The sequence below is a fragment of the Mugil cephalus genome, chromosome 3, assembly GCF_022458985.1.
Source record: "Mugil cephalus isolate CIBA_MC_2020 chromosome 3, CIBA_Mcephalus_1.1, whole genome shotgun sequence".
NCBI classification, from domain to species: Eukaryota; Metazoa; Chordata; class Actinopteri; order Mugiliformes; family Mugilidae; genus Mugil; species Mugil cephalus.
The window spans coordinates 4721763-4740929 of record NC_061772.1 but is presented as its reverse complement, the minus strand read 5'-3'; the positions used below and the strand labels follow the sequence as shown (position 1 = coordinate 4740929).

Genomic DNA, 19167 nt, shown 5'->3' with positions numbered 1-19167 from the left:
TTTGACTGTCAACACCGAATTTGGTTTAACTTTTATCCATTTTATTTATTTGAACTGACAGTGGAGAGAAGGAAACCTATAACCCACAAAAGGACAAACTAAACATGATTGGAAAGTGAAATAAAATAGATAAAACTTATATATGATAGGGTTTCAAATATGATAGTCTTAAATCGGTTTGTTCATTTAATACAGGACTTAATACCATTGTCAATCATAATACAACTAATTCATTTAGGATTACTTATTTGAATACACTTAGAGGCTGACTGTCTATATTTTGCAGCCTGCATAATTCTGTAAACAATACTTTTTTGTTTGTTTGTTTCCAAGTGCATCTGTACAGCTGCATCAGTCCAATCTCCTTGCAGGTTCATTAAAGTTTTATCTACTGGCCAGCATGATATCCCAAAATATCCACTTCCTGAGAAATGTCACAACTCCAAAAAGGCTGCTGGTGTAAAAAAAAAAAAAAAAAAAAAAAAAAAAAAAAAGAAGAAGAAGAAGAGAAAGAAAAAAGAAAAAAAGAAGCAAACAGATCTTGACATATCACCAGAGAGCCAAAATAAAACCTATTTGTACAAATTGCAGAACACGAGATTAGATATTATTCAGATGTAGTATCTGAGCTGGGAAAGCAGAGTCTGTGCCTTTTATTCAACAAAGCCCAAATGAAAATAGTGCTATATAGTAATATACTAGTGTAGAGTTTTGTAATGGTAAAACCTAAATAAACTGGCCCAAAATAAAAAGGTGATAGATGGACACACACCACTGCTGTGACTTGTTATCTGTCAGACTAAATATTTAAAAAAAATCAAAGAGGCTTCTGTTTACCCCTTAGAACAGACATGGAAACGTTGGAAACATCAATATTCCCCACGTCATTTCAAGACTATGTGATGAGTATTTGGGAGAGCAGGGGAAGAGAGGGGGTGAAAGGCTGAGAGTCCCTGTCTGTATTAAACGTGGAGTAAAGAATGATCTTTGAGCATGAACGTATCCTCTTGACCAGAACGAGTTTGTTGCACAGCGGTTATGTGTGTGTTGTATGTGTTTATGTAAAAACAGAAATGTCTTTGTTTGTTTGTTTATTGTACACCTTAACCTCCATAACCCCGTCTGTAATATATGCTGAGACACTGTCTTGTGGAAACTTCTTTCTTCTTTTAAGTGCTGCGCTCAGTGTTTATTGTCGTTGCCTGAGTGCCTTCTGTTTTTTTAATACCACCAGATCGGCAAACACAATCATCATCACCATTTTGCATCATTTACGAAATGGTGTCTGACTGACTTATTTTTCCCAGAGTGAAGCACTTCCACAGAGCAGACATGTTTAGTCATGTGGTTTGAGTTCTACTTCTTCTTCTTTCTTTATTCACATTAAAACAGAAGAAGAAGATGATGTTTTGATGCTACAGGGACAGCAGACCTAAAATAAAGTCCAAAACTGATGTGATCTGATCATTTTAAATATGCCTGGATCAGCCCTGACACTGCTCCAGCGATACAGACCAGAACATCCCTGGTAGCTGTTACTACATCTGTTCAGATACAAAGAAAGACAAATCTAGTAGTGGATGCTTCCAAATGTATCAGGAAGGGCAAATGTTAAGGTAAGGACACATCTTTGAAGGACTAGTTGCAACGAAAGGCTGACTGTGAAGCCACCTCGTGTCGACCGTCACTGAGCCAAAAAGCTGCATTAGAACACATTAAAAAGACTACAACCAACAGCCAGCAGGCACATACTGGATTTGCTGTGGCTGATGCGCAAAAGACTTACCTTCAGGTGGGGCGATAGGAAAAAAATTGTCCACAACCAGCCTCCCCTGAAACATGCTGATCAGTTGCTCTTCTGTTTATTCGTTCTAGATGATCATGTTGTGCATACATTTGTGTATTTGATTACTCAGAATAGATAAAGATGTCAAATGAGAAGAGCCTTCTTTTCACTCGTTTTCCAATTCTCTCTGTAGAGATCTCTCTCACCAACTTTGTCCCCAGCCTCAGCCTCAACATCAGCTGAACGGTCTGAAAGGCCACACGCTACTTTATATATATATATATATCCTTGTCAGGGTGACACCGTAATGGCATCGTAAATGTACCCATTTAAATCTCCAAAATGCCACGTTGCCCAGCTAAATAATAGAGGAAAACATTTGTAAACAATAGCATGCACAAGGAAGCTATTACTATTCTAATTAATGTGTGACTATGTGTGACATACCCAGGGCTAAAAAACCTTGTAAAGAAAGACTTGGCTCTAACTAATCCTTCAAAGAGCTGTCTGAAGGTTAAGACTCTTTTATTGATCACTCTTCATACAGGAATGTGTTTCCATGAGCTTCAGAGTCCTTTCTTAATCTTTTGTCTGGTTTAGATCAATACTGTTGTTTTATCACTATTACTAATCAACCTTTCTCATTCTTTCTTCTCAAAGAAACACACACACACACACAGTGTGAAGAATGGAAAGAGTAGATCAGGGAACAAAGTCCCAATATAGAACAAGACCTTGTGTGTGTGTGTATCAGTGTAAGTCATTGAGCTAAGACTAAGTCGCAACAAAGCACAGCACATTTTTTCAGTAATTGAAATTAAGGCCTCAACAAGAAGAGTCCAGTGAAAGCACTTGAATGAGTAAAATGGACTCTCCTGCCCACCTTGTTTCTCTCAAATAGCTCGCTCTGGATGGCCTTGAGGTCGGTGTCGAGTGCAGAGGCAGCCTGCCGGCGTTTCTTGGCCAACTGCTCCTCCAGATCTTCAGCCTGAGCCCTCAGTTTCTTGTTGTCCCTCTCCAAGGCCAGTTTCTCCGTCTCCAGACGCTCCCTGCGCCCCCACTCTGCAGCATTCTCCACCTGGAGCCTCTCCATCTGATTGAGAGGTTAGAGGAGTTTTATTGTAGTTAAGTGGAAATGAAAAGGAAACAAAAAATGGGTTTTAGTGATTTTGTTTTCTAATTAAAGCTGGAGACAAGGTAGCCTTCGTGTTGTAGTCCCAGCAAAAATAAAAACTTATAAATTCCTTCTGTTCTACCTTCAGTAGTAGTTACAGAAACTTCAGAGTGTTACCTTCAAAAATGGTTCAATATTGGTTAAATGGTTTAATATTTAAATTCTTTAAGTATGTTGTTGTTGCAGATGTTAACAAAGTTACTATTTTCTCCCAGACAACACTGAACGCTAGTGATGTTGGTTATCTTCAATGTGTAATTCTAACATAAATGGAAGTGTTTATCCAAGCCCCTTTCATCACTTATCAAAAGCTAGGTTTCTATCCTTACAGTAAATTCAAGTAATGTAAATATAATTCCATGTAACATCACATAAAATATTAGCTTGCTGCTCGCCGGGTGCTACCCAAGTAGCAGCATGTACACAAACTACTCTCACTTTAAACTGAACCGCACTTTATAATTGTAATGAGTGGGTGAGCGTGTGTGTGTGTGCACGTTGAGGCAGGGAGTGCAATTTATATGTTAATGTTTGTAGTGTTTGTATATATTGTCACTACAGGAGACAAAGTTAATAAATCAACAGTTACAGAACACAGAGAAGACATCTGAGTAGATTGTGTGTAGGAGGCTGAACAAGAGAAGAATTGCCAGCGGTTCTGAGACACGTGAACATATTGATCGTCGCAACACTGACCACAAGTGCGTGTCAAGTTACGCTGGATGTACGCCATAGAAGTGATATAGGACTATAAAACACGCTTAAATCAATGAGGTGGTCTGTTTGTGTTCTCAGAGAAGCCAGTGCAGTCTGATAATGAAATAAATGAAGAGCTGAGGCTATATGAATGTTAAAAAAAACAAAACAAAACAATCAGTATAATTACATCACCTGCACTAAGCACTTATTTAGAATCAGTCTGGGAACTGAGGTAAAACTCTGAATAAGGAGCAGGTGGGTGAAACAACAACAGAACAGATTTATGTGTTTTTTTTTTTAGTTAAGGTGTAACAGTGGAAGGCTGTACAATGAGTTTTGGTGTAGTAATAATACATAAGTTAGAGAGGAAGATTGCTGTCACTCCTCCTCCTCAGGCTGTGCTTTAGGAGTATGATCATTAGTATAGCTGGGTGATGCTGACTCATCATCAGGTCTAACTGACTCCATGTATCGTCAGTTATCATTTACATTTTAGAGAAGTGTCTGAGACAACTCTGCCTCGAGGTCTCAACTTTGTATTGTCATGGTTTTTGAAAACTAACAAAAGAGACTTGAACCATTTCTGTAGTCAAATGATTCAAGAACATCTTTCATTCTGCCTTTAGGTTAATGCAGGTATGTAAAAAACAAAGTGGTATGTAAAACATACCTGTGGTATCGTTTGGTACATAGGTAATTTTTCTGTACTTGTGCACCTGCCTACCTGACTATTGCTCTCTCATGCGTCCCTTTATCTGCTGCCCTGCCCCCTCACCTCAGCTCGTAGTTCAGCTAGTTTCTTGTCCATACTGGTTCGAGCTCCCAGTTCATCCTCCAAGTCTTCAGATATGCGACCAAGTTCATCCTGATGCATTTCCTTCAGCAGGTTCAGCTAAATAACATCAGGGGAGAGACAAAAGGTCAGAGGGCTGGGTCATTCATTTATTTTTCTCTCCTAGCGATTAATATTAGTCTTGATGAGAAGGAAAACAAAAAGACCAAAGAATATAGCAGTACTCAACCATTAAAATGTATTTTTAAAAAAAATCTTTTTTTTTTCAAATGTACAATTCTTTAACCTCCATCACTTCTACCTCGCTGTCTTCAAAGAACCCACTGTCATCATCTAAAAGAAGAGATCTGTCATCACCTGCGCTGTCACCACCATGGCTTATAATAAGAAATATCAAGACAGATTTGGCACTCAGCCTTTCAAATACATATGTGCTGGCTGTGTGCATCTCTTCACAACTATCCTCTCTGCAGGGCCGGACTGCCCCCGAGTGGTGAGTTACAAACACTGTATATGGCCCTCACACAGAAAAAAAGATCTACGGTGCGTCTCTATTTAAGGCCTCTATGTCTATGGACATGTCAAAGCAAACCCTGCTGTTCCTCAGGGTCAACAACATTAATGGTGTTCAGTTCAGCTCTGAGGGCTTAAGTTTTATCTCTACTCTTTTAGCTATCAATTACTGAATATTATTTTTAAAAAAGCTACGTGTACATCAACATGACTAAGGCTCTGCTTTCATGCTGCCAGCTCAGGTTGTACTGAGTCACAGCAGCATTTTCATCTGGTTTCTGTCAGCATTCTAACTTACTGATGATGGTGGGCACCTACAGTATTGCAGGTTTCAAGCATTAGCATGTTAACATTTGCTGTTTAATACCAGGAACTAAGTGATGGTATGCCATTTATTTTGGAGGAGAAGTAAACTAACAAGTAAAAGTCTGACCCAATAGAAAAAGGTCTGAATATTAGAAAAGCTGCCGTGTGGCATAAATAAAGTGACAAATAAGTCCCTTTGTTGACATTCAAAATGAAGAGCCAGCCTGAAAGTGGCCTAGTATTAGACTGTTGCTCTCTATAGTTGAGGTAAATAAAACCCCTAGTCACTCCAAAACTCAACCATCTGTAGGGTGACCATTCTGTCAAGACAGGAAGTAGTAGAAGATCTTGTGCTCAGTAAAGCAGAAGACGCGTACGGACATATTGGCCTTTAACTACATGGATGTCTGACCTGTTTGAGGGCCTCTTGTTTACTCTTGCTGAGCTCCTCGTATTTAAGTTTCCACTGAGTGAGTTCCGCCTCCAGTCTCTCAATGCTCTTACTGAGAGCCAGCTTGTCTCTGGGAAAAACACAAAAACACAACACACATTAGTGATCTGAAAGGCGAGTCTTGCAGGGTTGCATGTGGGTTTGTGTTAGAGTCAGCCTTGTTGAGTCTGCTCAAAGGTAATTTTCCTTGATTAATTGGCTGGTTGATTGATGTATACATGAATGTGCTCTGTGGCAATGCACACTACGTGGACTCCTTTTGGATAGCTTAATGAAGAATGACAACATATTTTTCTCCAAGCTGACGTCTCCCATAATGCAACAATTTTTTTTAGTTACATCTCTCAAAGCCACAAAAGGACAGAGTTAAATGATGTTGATGTGTAAAACTTAAAACTTAAGTGCTGTCCTTCAAAATAAAAAGTACATCATGCATATGTATTTATAACATACGCCAATCAGGCATAACATTATGACCACCTTCCTAATATTGTGTAGGTCTCTTTTGTTCCTACAAAACAGTTGTGACTCATCAGAGAGTGGACATGGGTCTTCTGAGGGTGTCCTGTGGTGTCTGACAACACAGTCAGTGTGTTTACATGCAGAGCTTAATCGAGCTATGCTCAAAATTCGACTTTCTCGCTACAGTCCTTGTCCCAGTTTACATGCAGCGCAAGAAAATCGCATAACTGTTCTCCTCTTCCACACTAGGTGGCGATACGTGTCTTTTCAGTGGGTTAATACCACGTTAATACGACCCGATTTCCGGGTTGACCTATTACGTGATATAATAAACAAGAGTCGTTCATGTGGTGGACCGGCATCTCAAACAGCGACCAGACGGATAAAAGTGCATTTTTTTCATCTTGTACTTAATGTAAGATCCGCGCTATCCTGGCTCCGTGTCTCTTCCTCTCTTCTGCGACCGGCTTTCTTGGATGTTTTTGTTACAGGGTCACACGCCAGCGCTGCGGTCGTGGAGCATGCGCACACACATTTTCCAATTGAAAAGTCTGATTCAATCGCATTATGTGGGTGTTTCAATTGGATAATGATAACTCCAATTTTAATCAGAGTAACGTGTTTACATGCACAAAGTTCTCCTGTTATAGTCCGATTAAGGCAATCATTTTTTTTTTGTTTGTTTTTTTACATGCATGTAAATGCACTGAGTGTTGTCAGGGGGGCCTTTGGGACCAATGGATTGAGGGGAGGGGCCTCTGTTGAACCTCCCACAGATACTTGATCAGTTTGGGATTTGGAGGCCAGGTCAACACCTTGTGCTGTTGTTTGTGTTTTTTAGGTTGTTCCTAAAGCATTTTTGTGTGAGTGTGTCAGGCTGCATCCTGTTGGGGATGGCTTCTGCCATCAAGGAGTGTCATTGCTGTGGGGTGGGGGTGTCTGGTCTGGTCTAAGTGGGTGCTACACGTCTAATTCACATCTGCATGAATTCCAGGTGCAAGTTTCCCAGCAGAACATTGAATTGTCACAAGACTTAATTTTCCTGTCAGTGGTCATAATGTTATGCCTGATTGATGTGTTGTTCTGTAGTTTATGTTTGTTAGAATGTACTGCACTACTTATATACATGCAGTATGTTATATTAATGTAGTAGAGGAAACAAGTGTATTTCCTCCCTACAATGTAGCAGATAGTTGATGACAGCAGATAGTATCATGAAGGTTACATCCCATTATGTTCTTTCAGATATCATATCTATGCTAAAGCTCCAGCAGTTTGGAGTTTCCTCTTACTCTCTCTCTTTCAGCAGGACTTTCTGTGACTCATCCAGGCGAAGCTGCAGGGCGTTAAGTTTGCTGGAGTCTTCCTCCACCATGCTCATGTCCTCCCACAGCTGCCTGCTGCGTTCTTGCCGGCTCAGTCCGGACGACGAGCGCGAGCCAGCCAGATTAACATCACTGCTCCCACTGTGACTGTTCCAGGTATCTTGAGCGTCAGCGCCTGGGCTCCTGGGACACAGGACGGATTCCAGCAGTTCCAGGTCCTGACAGAGTAGGAAAAACAAAATTAGACCGGTCAGTCCATACGAAAGGCAAACTGCTCATTGGTATGTTGCTGAAATCCAGATATCAAAATGTAAGGAATCATGTTTTAATGAGTGCAGTGTCATAATTAATTTATCCTTAAATTCAAACATATACTACTGGGAAATACAGGCGTATACTGGCATATACAATGGTTATAATAACATAATAAATGCAGATTTAAACGAGATGTTGACTATATTCCATAGCTCCTAACAAAAACATCAGCAGAGTGCTGATTTCATTCTCAGCCCAAACTACCTACACTCTCTTGTATGCATCCAGTCTGTTTTTGACCCTTCATACCAAGGCTGTAAATCAGAGTCTTTCATTCATCCACTTATCTGAGGTTCTGCCAACGTGCTCTCACGGCAGCACTTGGAGTGAGTTCTCATAACAAACATTTTCAATGGCATTAACAGAAATTCAATGGAAATGTAGAGCTCTTACTCCTACTCACACAATAAATCTGCCTGATTTGGCACTGAAACCGTATTAATATCAATTCCTCTCCATTGTATATCTTTTCCAACATCTGCCAGATGTAAAATATTAGTGCTTGGTCTCCCACAGGCTTCATAACTCTGGGTGTTTCTTTAAGATGTTTGCAATCCAGACTTTCAGAGTTCTCAGAAAGTAATGATGCTCTGGTGAAAATGTTCTGAAGATACAGTATTTGGTCATAAACCATGAAAAAACACCAAAGTCCTATGGATTTCTGTTAATCATTACCATGTGTTAAGTTTCATGCCCATAATTATAGTAGATAATAACTCTGACCTAATAATGACACTACTAAAAAAACACCATGGAATTGCCAGAAACAGCAAGATGCATCCTCCAAGTCTCCCACAGAGTTTTGTTATTGATGGCTGTACAAACTTACATTGCACATTTTAAATCTTTCATTCAATCACACGCCAACTTTCTGTTGAGTTCACATTTTTAGTTCATTGGTCAGTCTCACACTATTACAGATGCAGTTTTAGAAAGAAACTTGTAACAAAATGCATTTTGACTCCATTACTTATTCCATATGCATAACAGATGAGCAGAGCGGGTGATGTGTGGTCTAGCAGTGTCTACATTGTTTCATACATTGCTGGAAAGCTATTCACTTTTCTTTTTTTCTTTTTTTTAGATTTAACTTTTAAAAAATGTCTGGCTCTACTCTCTGGCCTGATTGGATATGATATGAAACTGAATCACTACAGACCAAGGATGAAGAACTAATTGAACACACAAAGGACACAACATTAGCTCTCTGTAAACACTCAACCACCAAAGTCATCGACAACAAGCAAAGTGCATTGAGTGAAAAATGGTGGCGTGAAAGACTTTGACAAATAGTCGGTGGTTGGAGAAAGAGACTAGCACTATAAGTTTGTGAATATTTTCTACAAGTCTACAAAATGTGTAGTTCTGAATGCTCTGAGATGTCGTTAATGCCTTTCAGTGTCATCTGTACTAATGATGGCTGCATTTACCAGTTTTAGACATGGAAAACATGTACCATGCTTGATCAAAACTACATGCATTAATAAAAGTTGAGATATGCCACATGGAGAACAGTGGCGATCACACCAGTGTCATTACAGGTAATCCCCAGCAGAGGGAGCCGGCGTGTAACAGATCTCTGGAAGGCTTATTGTGCCACATGTGGAAGTACTCAGTGTGTGAGAACCAGAACAATGGAGAGAGACAGGAAATGAGGCTATGCTGTGTGTGAGCAACAGTTAACCACCATTCCAAGACCACCTCTGCAGCCACTGGTTGCCCACGAACTGTACAACCTGAATGTAGTACCATCCGCTAGAGCTTAAGCTAGGGGTGATCAGAACCTCACACACTGGGCTGTGAATGTCCTCAATAAGACAAGGGGTAAAATAAAGGGACATACGCATAAAGAGGCACATGAAACCTGTGGTTATAACAGCTGGGCCTTCATCAGGTAAAAAAGGGAGATCTCAAAGAATCACTACAATGGGACACAGAGAGGGAAATATAGCAAGCACAAATTGGAGAATCCTTCTCTGAACGGGGGGTGGGGGGAAGAAGAAATGAAATATAATCTACATTACAGTTTGAACTTTTGTCCCCAAGAGGTTTCATATTCATCCACACCTTGAGACTGGAGCTTCTGACTGATAACAGGCCATTAGCAAACCATTCATTGGAGAAAGAGGACGGGGTCAAACGGTTTTCTCTGACTACAGCTAAGTATCCAGCCGCTAACAGACACTAGTTATCAAGTTTCTGATGAGTAACACCCACAGATGTTCCAGTTTAAACCTCAACTCCCCACCAGTCCTTAGAACTGAAGAAGCTTCTTGGATGAGCGGAGAAACAGCTGCCCTTCTTTAGTGTTTTTGGATCTACTGTGACCTGGATGACTGAGAACCTTTACAGACGTGCGCAACAACATTATCACTCCACGAGTATCTGAGAAATTCAGTGGCATTATCTCCATAAAATCTCAGACACAAGCAAATCAATGCAGTACAGAGAAAGGAGTGCACAGATCTACAGCATAAACAGGGAAATCTTAGCAATCACTCCACTCCAGTTCCTCGGGTCATGATGGGCTCTAAACCTTCCTTAACTGATTAAGCCTCTTGGATGAGGAGTGTAACATTTTCAAGAAACATAATGAAGTTTAGAGGTCCTCGCATTACATATAATATCCTCTAAAGACAGAGCTCCACTGCAGCTTAAAAACTTAAGCTGCTATGTTATTTCAGTGGAACACTTTGCTCTCAGACTCCAGGCGTTCTAGTGGAGAATGAGAGATACATCCTTCAGCCACCAGGAATCTCTCCTACAGAACCAGCTACCACTCTGAATTTGTGAAGCAGACATTATTTACTTTCAAGATGAGGCTTATAACTTTCTTTTAAGAAGTGTATAATCAGAGGTGGTTCATGTGATCCTGAACCATCCCCATGTTTGCTGCCATAGGTTGGGAATGCTCCTCTGTTGGTGGGCCAGGCACCTCTCCTCTACTCACCGCTCGTTCACTCTCCATTCATCTATGCTGTCATCTATGACTGCGTGTCATTGATTTTCTGTCTCTATCTCCAAGTGTCTCTGGCTTTTGAGTTGTGTTATTCCATGGAGCTACGCATTACTGATCTGCAGCTGCTGGCCACATCAATCTGCCCAGTGTCAGTTGCTGGTCCAAACCTTTTAAAGTGTTAACCACAATTTTCTACTCTGCTCATGGTACATTTCATATTCATACTTTATACTTGTGAAATCTTGCTTGTACCACGTGTGCGTTGACTCGTATCTTTTTTAAGCTACTCCTATTTTTTCTGTCTTTCTAAAAGGCCAGCCACAAGCTGACAGGTGCCACAATATAAGCTGACTTCTGCCGAAGGCTAAAAGGGAAGAAACCACTGTCATCTCAGTGCAAGCTCTGTGAATGCTCTGGCCCAATATTGATCTGCAGTTAGTGTGTTTAATATGCTAAGTTTGGATTGTGGGGATTTGTGTGCTACACAGTTAACTGCTGAACCGTTTGAGATACAGTATAAATGGGGATGTCCTGATCATTATTGGGAGATCAGGACTGGGGCCCGTCCAGGCAGCTTTATAATGATTGGATCAGATTGGCCTCAACCAAGCCCAATCTTTTGTAGTTATTTTAGCTCCACCATAAACCAAAACCACGTCCCTGTAGTGCCCAGACTACTTCTTCTTCCTCTTCTGTTTTAATGGCTTTTGGCTAGCATCAAAGCGGCCAAAAAACGAAGAAGAAGAAGAAGCCAAGTCACTGTGACTAAACGTGCTGTGTGGAAGTACATCACTCTGGAAAATTGAGTCAGTCAGACAGAAATTTGCACTTTGTATTTGCAGCATTTTCTGTGGTCATTATCTGAATGACCGTGAATGTTTTTGTCTTGAGGTAAGCTTTGAATCACAACACCAACACATCAATTTAAGAAAAAATGAATAAATAAAATAAACACCTCACAGACTCACCTTCTGCTGACCCATCCTTTTCCTGTCCAAGTCGACATCTCTTACTGGTTCTGGTTCTGGAGAACCTGGGGGTTTCTCCAACTTTCCGTCTGTGTGGACCTGAGAGGAAGAGACGGAGGAAGACGGGGAAGAGGGGGGGATGGACGGAGACGAGGAGGAGGAAGCACAACGGGGGTGTGCAGGGGAGGAAGCGGGAGAAGCGGCGGCTGGAGCAGGAGCCGCCGTGTTGTCGCCACGGAGATGCAGCGCTTCCTGCCGCAGGGTCTCATTCTCCGAGGCAAGTTCCTGTCTCTCCCGACGGACACTGGTCAGCTCTTTGGTGAGGGTGTCAAGGCGCTGCCTCAGCTGACGCACCTCGTCACGTGCTCGATTGCGCTCTGCTCGGACCTAGGAAGTACATCCCAAAATTGTAAACACATATGAAGATGATTGATACATTTTTATTTCCAAAAGGGCTCAGCGATTTCCTAGACGCTTTGAGAAATGTCTACAAATTTTGCTGAGATATTCTATATGATTTCTTCCTGGGTTCAGTGAACATAATCCCACCTTGCTCCACTTCTCTCTCCAGTTGGCGGTGCAGTCCGACCACCACCTCATGGTCTTCTCCATCTGGGCTGCCCTGGCCCGGGCTTCCTCCAGCTCTCTGAGCCTCAGCTCCTCTCTGCTCTCCCAGTCGCCTCCCGCCCCGTCCATGGCCCCCAACCCGAGACCCCCAAGCCCAGGCGAGAGCAGGAGTGGGGGGCTGGAGCTGGGCGTTCCTCCAGTAGGGCTAGGGGTGTGGGTGAGGCTGTCCGGGGAGCAGATCCCCCTATCAGATCCCAGGCCCAGGCTGCACAGCAGGCCACCTCCAACCGACTTGCCACCTTCGGATAGGTGGGGGCTGGAGGTATGATTCATGATGGAGGTAATGCGGTGGACGAGTAACAGGGGTGAAGCGGCGGGGGATTGTAGGTAAAGAGACTCAGAACAGCATCCTCCTCTTCAGTCACTGATCATCCTGGAGACAGAAACACAGAAACAAGATAGAACATTAATCAAATGTCAGAAGCAACACTTGTAGCTTTGTGCATTGGTGCATCTTAATGCAAAGCATCGAGCATTGGTGAAACACTGCAGCAGCCATATGATTCACCACGCATTAATCATTTCTGTGACATTTAAAGGATACTCATGTGAGCGACTGTAACCAGTGCTGTAGGGATTTCAAGTCCTGACTCTGTTTAGACTTATCAGAGACATTTCCACCACTGGTCTTGCTCTTACTCCTTCACTTCCAAGACAATTCAAGGGCATTCGAACAGGTTCCTAATTTTGAACCACATCCCCATGCTTGGACCGGACAAAACTGATTCCAGAGCAGCACAAACGCTTAACTTGTCTAGACTAAAGAACCACTTTTTATATAAAAACAAGAGAAAGTGTCTGTCTAGAAGAACCAGAACTCTATTACAGATGAACATTTGAAGAAACACCTGTGATTGGCGTTGTCTTGAACTGTAAACCAGAGAGGGATTTAAGAACCCGGTTCAGTGATGGACCAACCAGCTTGTATACTGTATACAGAAAATGGTAGTGGGACATCAGTGCTAGCTCTATTCATTATTTTTTACATATATTACCAATCTCCCAATGTATTATGCATTACCTAGTATAATATACTCTAGTTTGAATCAAGTTATATGCTGCATGAATGCTTTAGCTCTGAAGCTCTTTTCCTTCTTTCGTCTCCTCTGTCTTCCTCACCCATCTCCCTCTTTTGTTTCTGACTCTCCAGACAGCTGACCACAAACAGATGGCCCCCCTCGTATGAGTTGGATTCTGCTCAAGGTTTGATTATGTTTTTGCCATAGATTTCATGCTCTGAGTGCTGTGAAGCCCCTTGACACAATTGAATTGAACTGAATGGACACGTTAAAACCTGTTTCAAACTGCACAGGTTAGACGTATGTCCAACAAGGGACTACTATCATTGAAAGGCATTTATGTACTGTTTGCCATTTTATTCCAGTTTTGTTCAAATCAGTAATGCATATATATATTATTCCATCTGTTGGTTCATTGATAAATAGTCAGCTGTAAGTGGAGTAGGAGCTGACACTTCATCAAACAGTGGCAGAGAGATGGTCTTATTTCATCTTATTTTGTAGAATGATCTCAATGGTGATTTATAACTGTAACTGTAGCATATGAGCTGTGCTGTTTCAGTACCTAACTAAAACTAACTAAACTAAAACCACAATGTGGTTAGATGAACAAAAAATCCAGGGCTGGTTGATAGATAATATATATGAAATTGTTATAATTAAAGAAAAACTATGAACAAAGATCCATTATAGTGTTTTGGCAGTGGCCAAGCGTTGGTAGATCTACGTCTGGTAATCACTGCTTGTTGGACTGATGGTAGCCTGTCAGAAAACTTAGACCCATTACCAAACCAACATCATGCAAGAGATTCAAGCTGACAAATCCTTTTATATAGACTCCAAGCTTCCTAGGCTAGGTTTCAATATTTTATAGCTTTCTTTCAGTTTTGAAATGTGGCACGACATTTATCCATACTTTTCTTGCAGAAACCTTGAAATATACAGCACTAAATCATTGAGGCCTTTAAAGGATAGGACCACACTTCCTCAAGCCTGCCTTAAAACATGTTGATCACTGGTGGGACTGAGTTTTTTTACTACTTTTCTCCAGCTTTCTCCTCTTTCTTTGCACGCCCTCCATGTGACCCCTCTCCTCTGACATCACAGGGCCCATACAATGCAAAGCCAATGGGTGGGTCAAAACACGGGATAATAAACTCTTTCACAGAACATCTGCCCTTGCTGGCCATATGCTATACAGCCCAAACCTGACTGATTAATGTTCAGAACCAACTCTCACACATTCTTTTGAGTTTTCTTGAATATGTTTCACCAACTGAAGTTTTGAACTGAAGAAGGGTCTCGGGTGAGTGGTGAAAGACCTTCAAGAATACTCAAACAAGTTCAGTTGCCTGTCTTTTTAACTTTGTTTTATATGTACCAAAACTTGAGATGATAGAGAAGAGATAGAGAGTTCTTCTTTTGCTGGTGAGAGATTTCCCAACTTCAAGGCAGAGCTTGAAAAATTTTCTTTATTTTATTATGTATGTTTTATACAGTCCACTCTTTACTCTTACTAGGTTTTCTAATTCTAATTCAAAGAAATGTACAGTAAGGACCATAGTACCTATTTAGATAGCATTAGTTTTGCTGTTTTGCTGACAGACAACTGAAAAATCACTGCATTAAGCCAACTCTGGACTACTGTCTGGTCTGAATGAGAATGCAGTGCTACAGGAGTACAGTGTGAGTTTACACTTCAGATTTGACTGCTAGACAAACACTTACGTGCCTCAGATTTTTCACCTGCTCAAGTGGCTTTAAAGTGCTTGTCCATTTTGTATAATAAAGTTCTATTTGCCTCTGAACAGCACATAAAAACATATGCGAACACTCTTGGAATGGAAAGCCCCACAACCTCTTGAGTGTGAGTGCCAAACTCAAATATAAGTGAGTGGCAGGTCAACACTATCAAGCGTGCAACATTCTAGAGAGCAGGTTCAACTCACAACATTCTGGCAGTGCACCAGTTGTCAATCAGCTGTAGCAGGTTAGCACGGTGTCACTTTTATGAATCTACACAAAAATTCAACATTTCACACCACTTGCGACTTTGCATTTTTATTTTTTATTACACTGGTGCTATTAACACATTTGACATCTTTTTAATTTTGCACCGTCTTGCAAATTTGTCAAATCACCCCTGGGTTGAGTTGCCAACTCTACTTAAAGCTGTTCACTATAGGTGGGGTAGTTTTTAAAAAGGACCCAGTATGTATGGCGCCGGCTTAGACTTGCAAAATGTTCAGTCTCATAATAAGAAAAACTGAACAAAAATCCACAGTACTGCTTCACTGGCTGACCTAACCCTGATGTACCACTCTGGTTCCACTATGGTCCTTATCCCCGGTATCCGTTTTCCATTTCATTTTTACTTTAATACTCCTTTGTTAGTTTTTGTCTTTATTTTCTGCTATATCTTGTTTCCTCATTCTCACACGTAATTTTTTCTAGACTGAAAGTATAGCTACACAACACAGTACATACCTACACACACCAAAAATAATTCTTATGGGGTGTAACAATTCACCAATAGTTTCAATTTGCAGTTCTGAGCCACTGTTCAGTTCCGTCCCCTGTGGGGAAGGTGATGATGGCAAGTCCTCACCAGTGAAAAGAACACTAGATGTCTCCTCACTACATTAGCTTTGTTAGACATCTTCTGGGGAGGACTCTTTGTTTATTTGAGATTGGACTGGGCACATTTAAAGAGTGGTATCAGACTGGGAACCATAAGAACTTGACAGGGTCATCCTGAACATTATATATTATCATCACATTACTAAACAAGTTATAAAAAAATCTCCTAACAAAAACATAAAATACCTTTCTACTTCATAAGAGTAAAAGCAAATTGCATCACTCAGGACACATATTAGTACTAGATTCTTCTCTGCCACCGGGTGTGTCCGTAACTGTATTAGAGCTGTCAGGTTACCCAAACTGCAAGAAGGATGGGGTGTTGTAACTACAGCCTTAAGGCCAATGTTAAAAAATGAAGGAAATCTGACCCCATCCCAAAAGGAGACTTACTGATACACCCACAATGTCTGTAAACCTTGGATAACCCTGGATTTAAAAAAAACTCTCATATGTCTAGGTTAAACTATCAAACAAAAAAAAGCCTCATGCACTATGGGACCCCAGGTGTTGCAATGAGAGGGTACACTGTAGAAAATTACACAGTACATTCCTAAACTATGACGCGGCCTCTGTGTCTCATGCACACACACATCCTGCGGTTCCACGCAGCATACGCCCTACATGCAAAGAGAAACGCAGTAACTCAAACATGCACTGTGCACACAGAACGCGCTAGCAGGCACTGGTTTCACACAGGGTCAAACTTACTGAGGCTGCAAGCCTCTTCTAATCCACGGAGCTAAACGCAGCAGAAAGAAAGAAGCATTAGGTGTCATTGTCCAGATCAGCACAGTCTGGTGAAACAGTATCACATTATCATGACTTATTCAACAGGACTGGGAGGGACAGAGAGAGAAACAGAGAAGGGACGAGAAAAGAACACTTTCAATATTGGATGCCATCAGTAGCAGAGCTGGGTAGCACTAATGATTTCCTGAACTGATTGATTCTGATTCACAAGGTTCCAACTGATTCACTTACAGATATTTCAGGTTCAAAACACGTTTGCTTTTTTTTTGAGAGAGATTTCCACAAAACGAATGTTTAAACTAATGACTAATGTTGTTATCAGTTCCAGATATTTCCACATTATTTTATCTTTAGTTGGCTCATCTTGAACATGGCTTTGCGGCTGCTTTGCTTCGCTCTTCTCTTATCTGTCATCAGACATTTTTAACCAAACTTTTGCCACACATCAGCACTAATTTTATTGGATAGTCTTTCAAGACTGCAGAGAGACTTCTTATGAGAGGATACTTGAAATGTTATGCATTTTAAAAGTTCAATCCAAGGATTATGTGAATATACTGATATTGTATTTAACAACCGAAGATCATTTGGAATCACGTGTTTATAAAGGTTTGGATTTTTTTTTAAAGCCAGACTTAATAAGTGTTATAGTTTTTACCTAGTGTATCCAGAAATTTAAAAGTAAACGAGGGACTGAAACACAACAAACAATGGCTATAAAATATGTCTAAACACAATCTATTACGCTCTACTTCCTCAGGTCCTTAGGCAACTCTACAAAACTCCAAATTCAAAAAAATGTTAGATAATCATATAGATGTAAATCGAGTTTGAGAGACATGGAAAACTGTTCTTTGTTCTAGTCCAAATCTGCACACAGGCTACAAAGTCCTACATGAACAGTACTATTTTGGGTAGACCAGCGCTAACACGTGTGCATTAGCATTAGTCTATCTTGGTTGCTCAGAAAGATCCATTCAGTTTTATTAGGTTTATTGTTGAGATTATAAAGAGCCACATTTGGCATCATTCCACCATCTGCTTCATCATTGTTTCCGTTATTGAATAAGCCACAGAAGATGAGGAAGCTGTGTTTCTCCAGGGCTCAACATTTTCAAAGCTCCCACTCGAAAAGGCTGAGAGAGGCTGAGTTTACAGTTAGCCAAATAAATGGAAGACATGGCTCTTTTGCTTCTCCTCTCAAATAAAAAAATGCAGCTGTAGATGCAAATTAGATGATGAAATTCCAAGTCAAGGATGGAAAGAGACACTAAGGTAAAGCACTGCTTTAAAACAGACAGAAGCAGACAAGCATGGCGTAGCAAGACTTAACTCTAATCAGAGACCGCTAATACTACATTTGGATTTCATCATGGGGCACGTTTCAACCAATGCAGAGAAAAAAATATTCTTCCACACCACTATTAAACAAATGACTTCATTGCTGTTCTTCTTCTGTCCTTCACCACATGAAGGCCGTCCAAATGGTTTGATTGGCCAGGCCATAGTCAGGTCCCAACAGAGAGACTCCAGACCAGCTTTCCCTCCTCTGGCTTCTAGACTACAGAGGGTACAGCTTCTCATCTTCACAATAATATGTAACATCTTGCAAAAGCATCTGTAATTTCCATTCAGCTATTGACAGTGCTTTATACACTTATCAAAATTGTTATCAATGGATCACATGTATATTACAATTGGTGCCGTCAAACAATTAAAAATGTTCATCAGATTAATCACAGGGTTGCTGTGGATTCATTTTTTGATTAATCATGATTAAATATCATTCGTTTTTAATCTATACTAATCGCATTTCAATTTGCATGAGCACAGACTCAAAGACAAAGGTAGAATATATATATATGTGCACTTAATGTGTTTATTAAACACGTTTAACAGTTTCAATAAAACAACTTAACAACTTTTTGTCTTTTTTTTAAACTAACATTTCTCCACGTTAATGTGGCCCCGTTGCTCCTCTTTCAGCAGCTGCTAAGTTCTTATTTACAATGTTGTCTGCAACTCAGAACAGTCTCTCACACAGAACAGTGGTTGTAGGAGTGACCAGATATTTGCAAGCCAGCATTGCCGGCTTGTCTTTGTCTTGGTTTGTCTCGAGCTCAAATTTCCCATGGAGAGGGCCAACGTGCTGTTTAGTGTCTTTCATCTTTATCGGTTGGTTCTGCAGCCTGTCACTACCAGATCAGCTGTCCATTTGTACACGCTCAACTGTAACTCCATTTGAACAAACTGTCCAAAACGTGTTGCCAGAGACGTTCATGGTCATTCTGCACTGCAGATGGGTTAATTGCCTTAAAGTTTTTAATCAGATTAATCCCGGGATGGGCATTTATTTTCACACTCCGAATTACAGTAC

General features: G+C 40.8%; 1 protein-coding gene across 2 annotated transcripts in view; it reads right to left on the bottom strand.

The window, feature by feature from the left end:
- Positions 1-19167, bottom strand: part of ccdc102a (coiled-coil domain containing 102A) — a 36320-nt gene that overhangs the window by 6286 nt on the left and 10867 nt on the right. For both annotated transcript variants that reach the window (XM_047581099.1, XM_047581101.1), the window contains exons 2-7: positions 12301-12751; positions 11752-12138; positions 7477-7727; positions 5684-5792; positions 4435-4551; positions 2670-2879 (exon numbers count right to left, since the gene is read on the bottom strand). In XM_047581099.1, coding sequence (XP_047437055.1) covers positions 2670-2879; positions 4435-4551; positions 5684-5792; positions 7477-7727; positions 11752-12138; positions 12301-12651 — 1425 coding nt within the window. In that variant the 5' untranslated portion in view covers positions 12652-12751. The remainder of the gene's footprint in view (positions 1-2669; positions 2880-4434; positions 4552-5683; positions 5793-7476; positions 7728-11751; positions 12139-12300; positions 12752-19167) is intronic.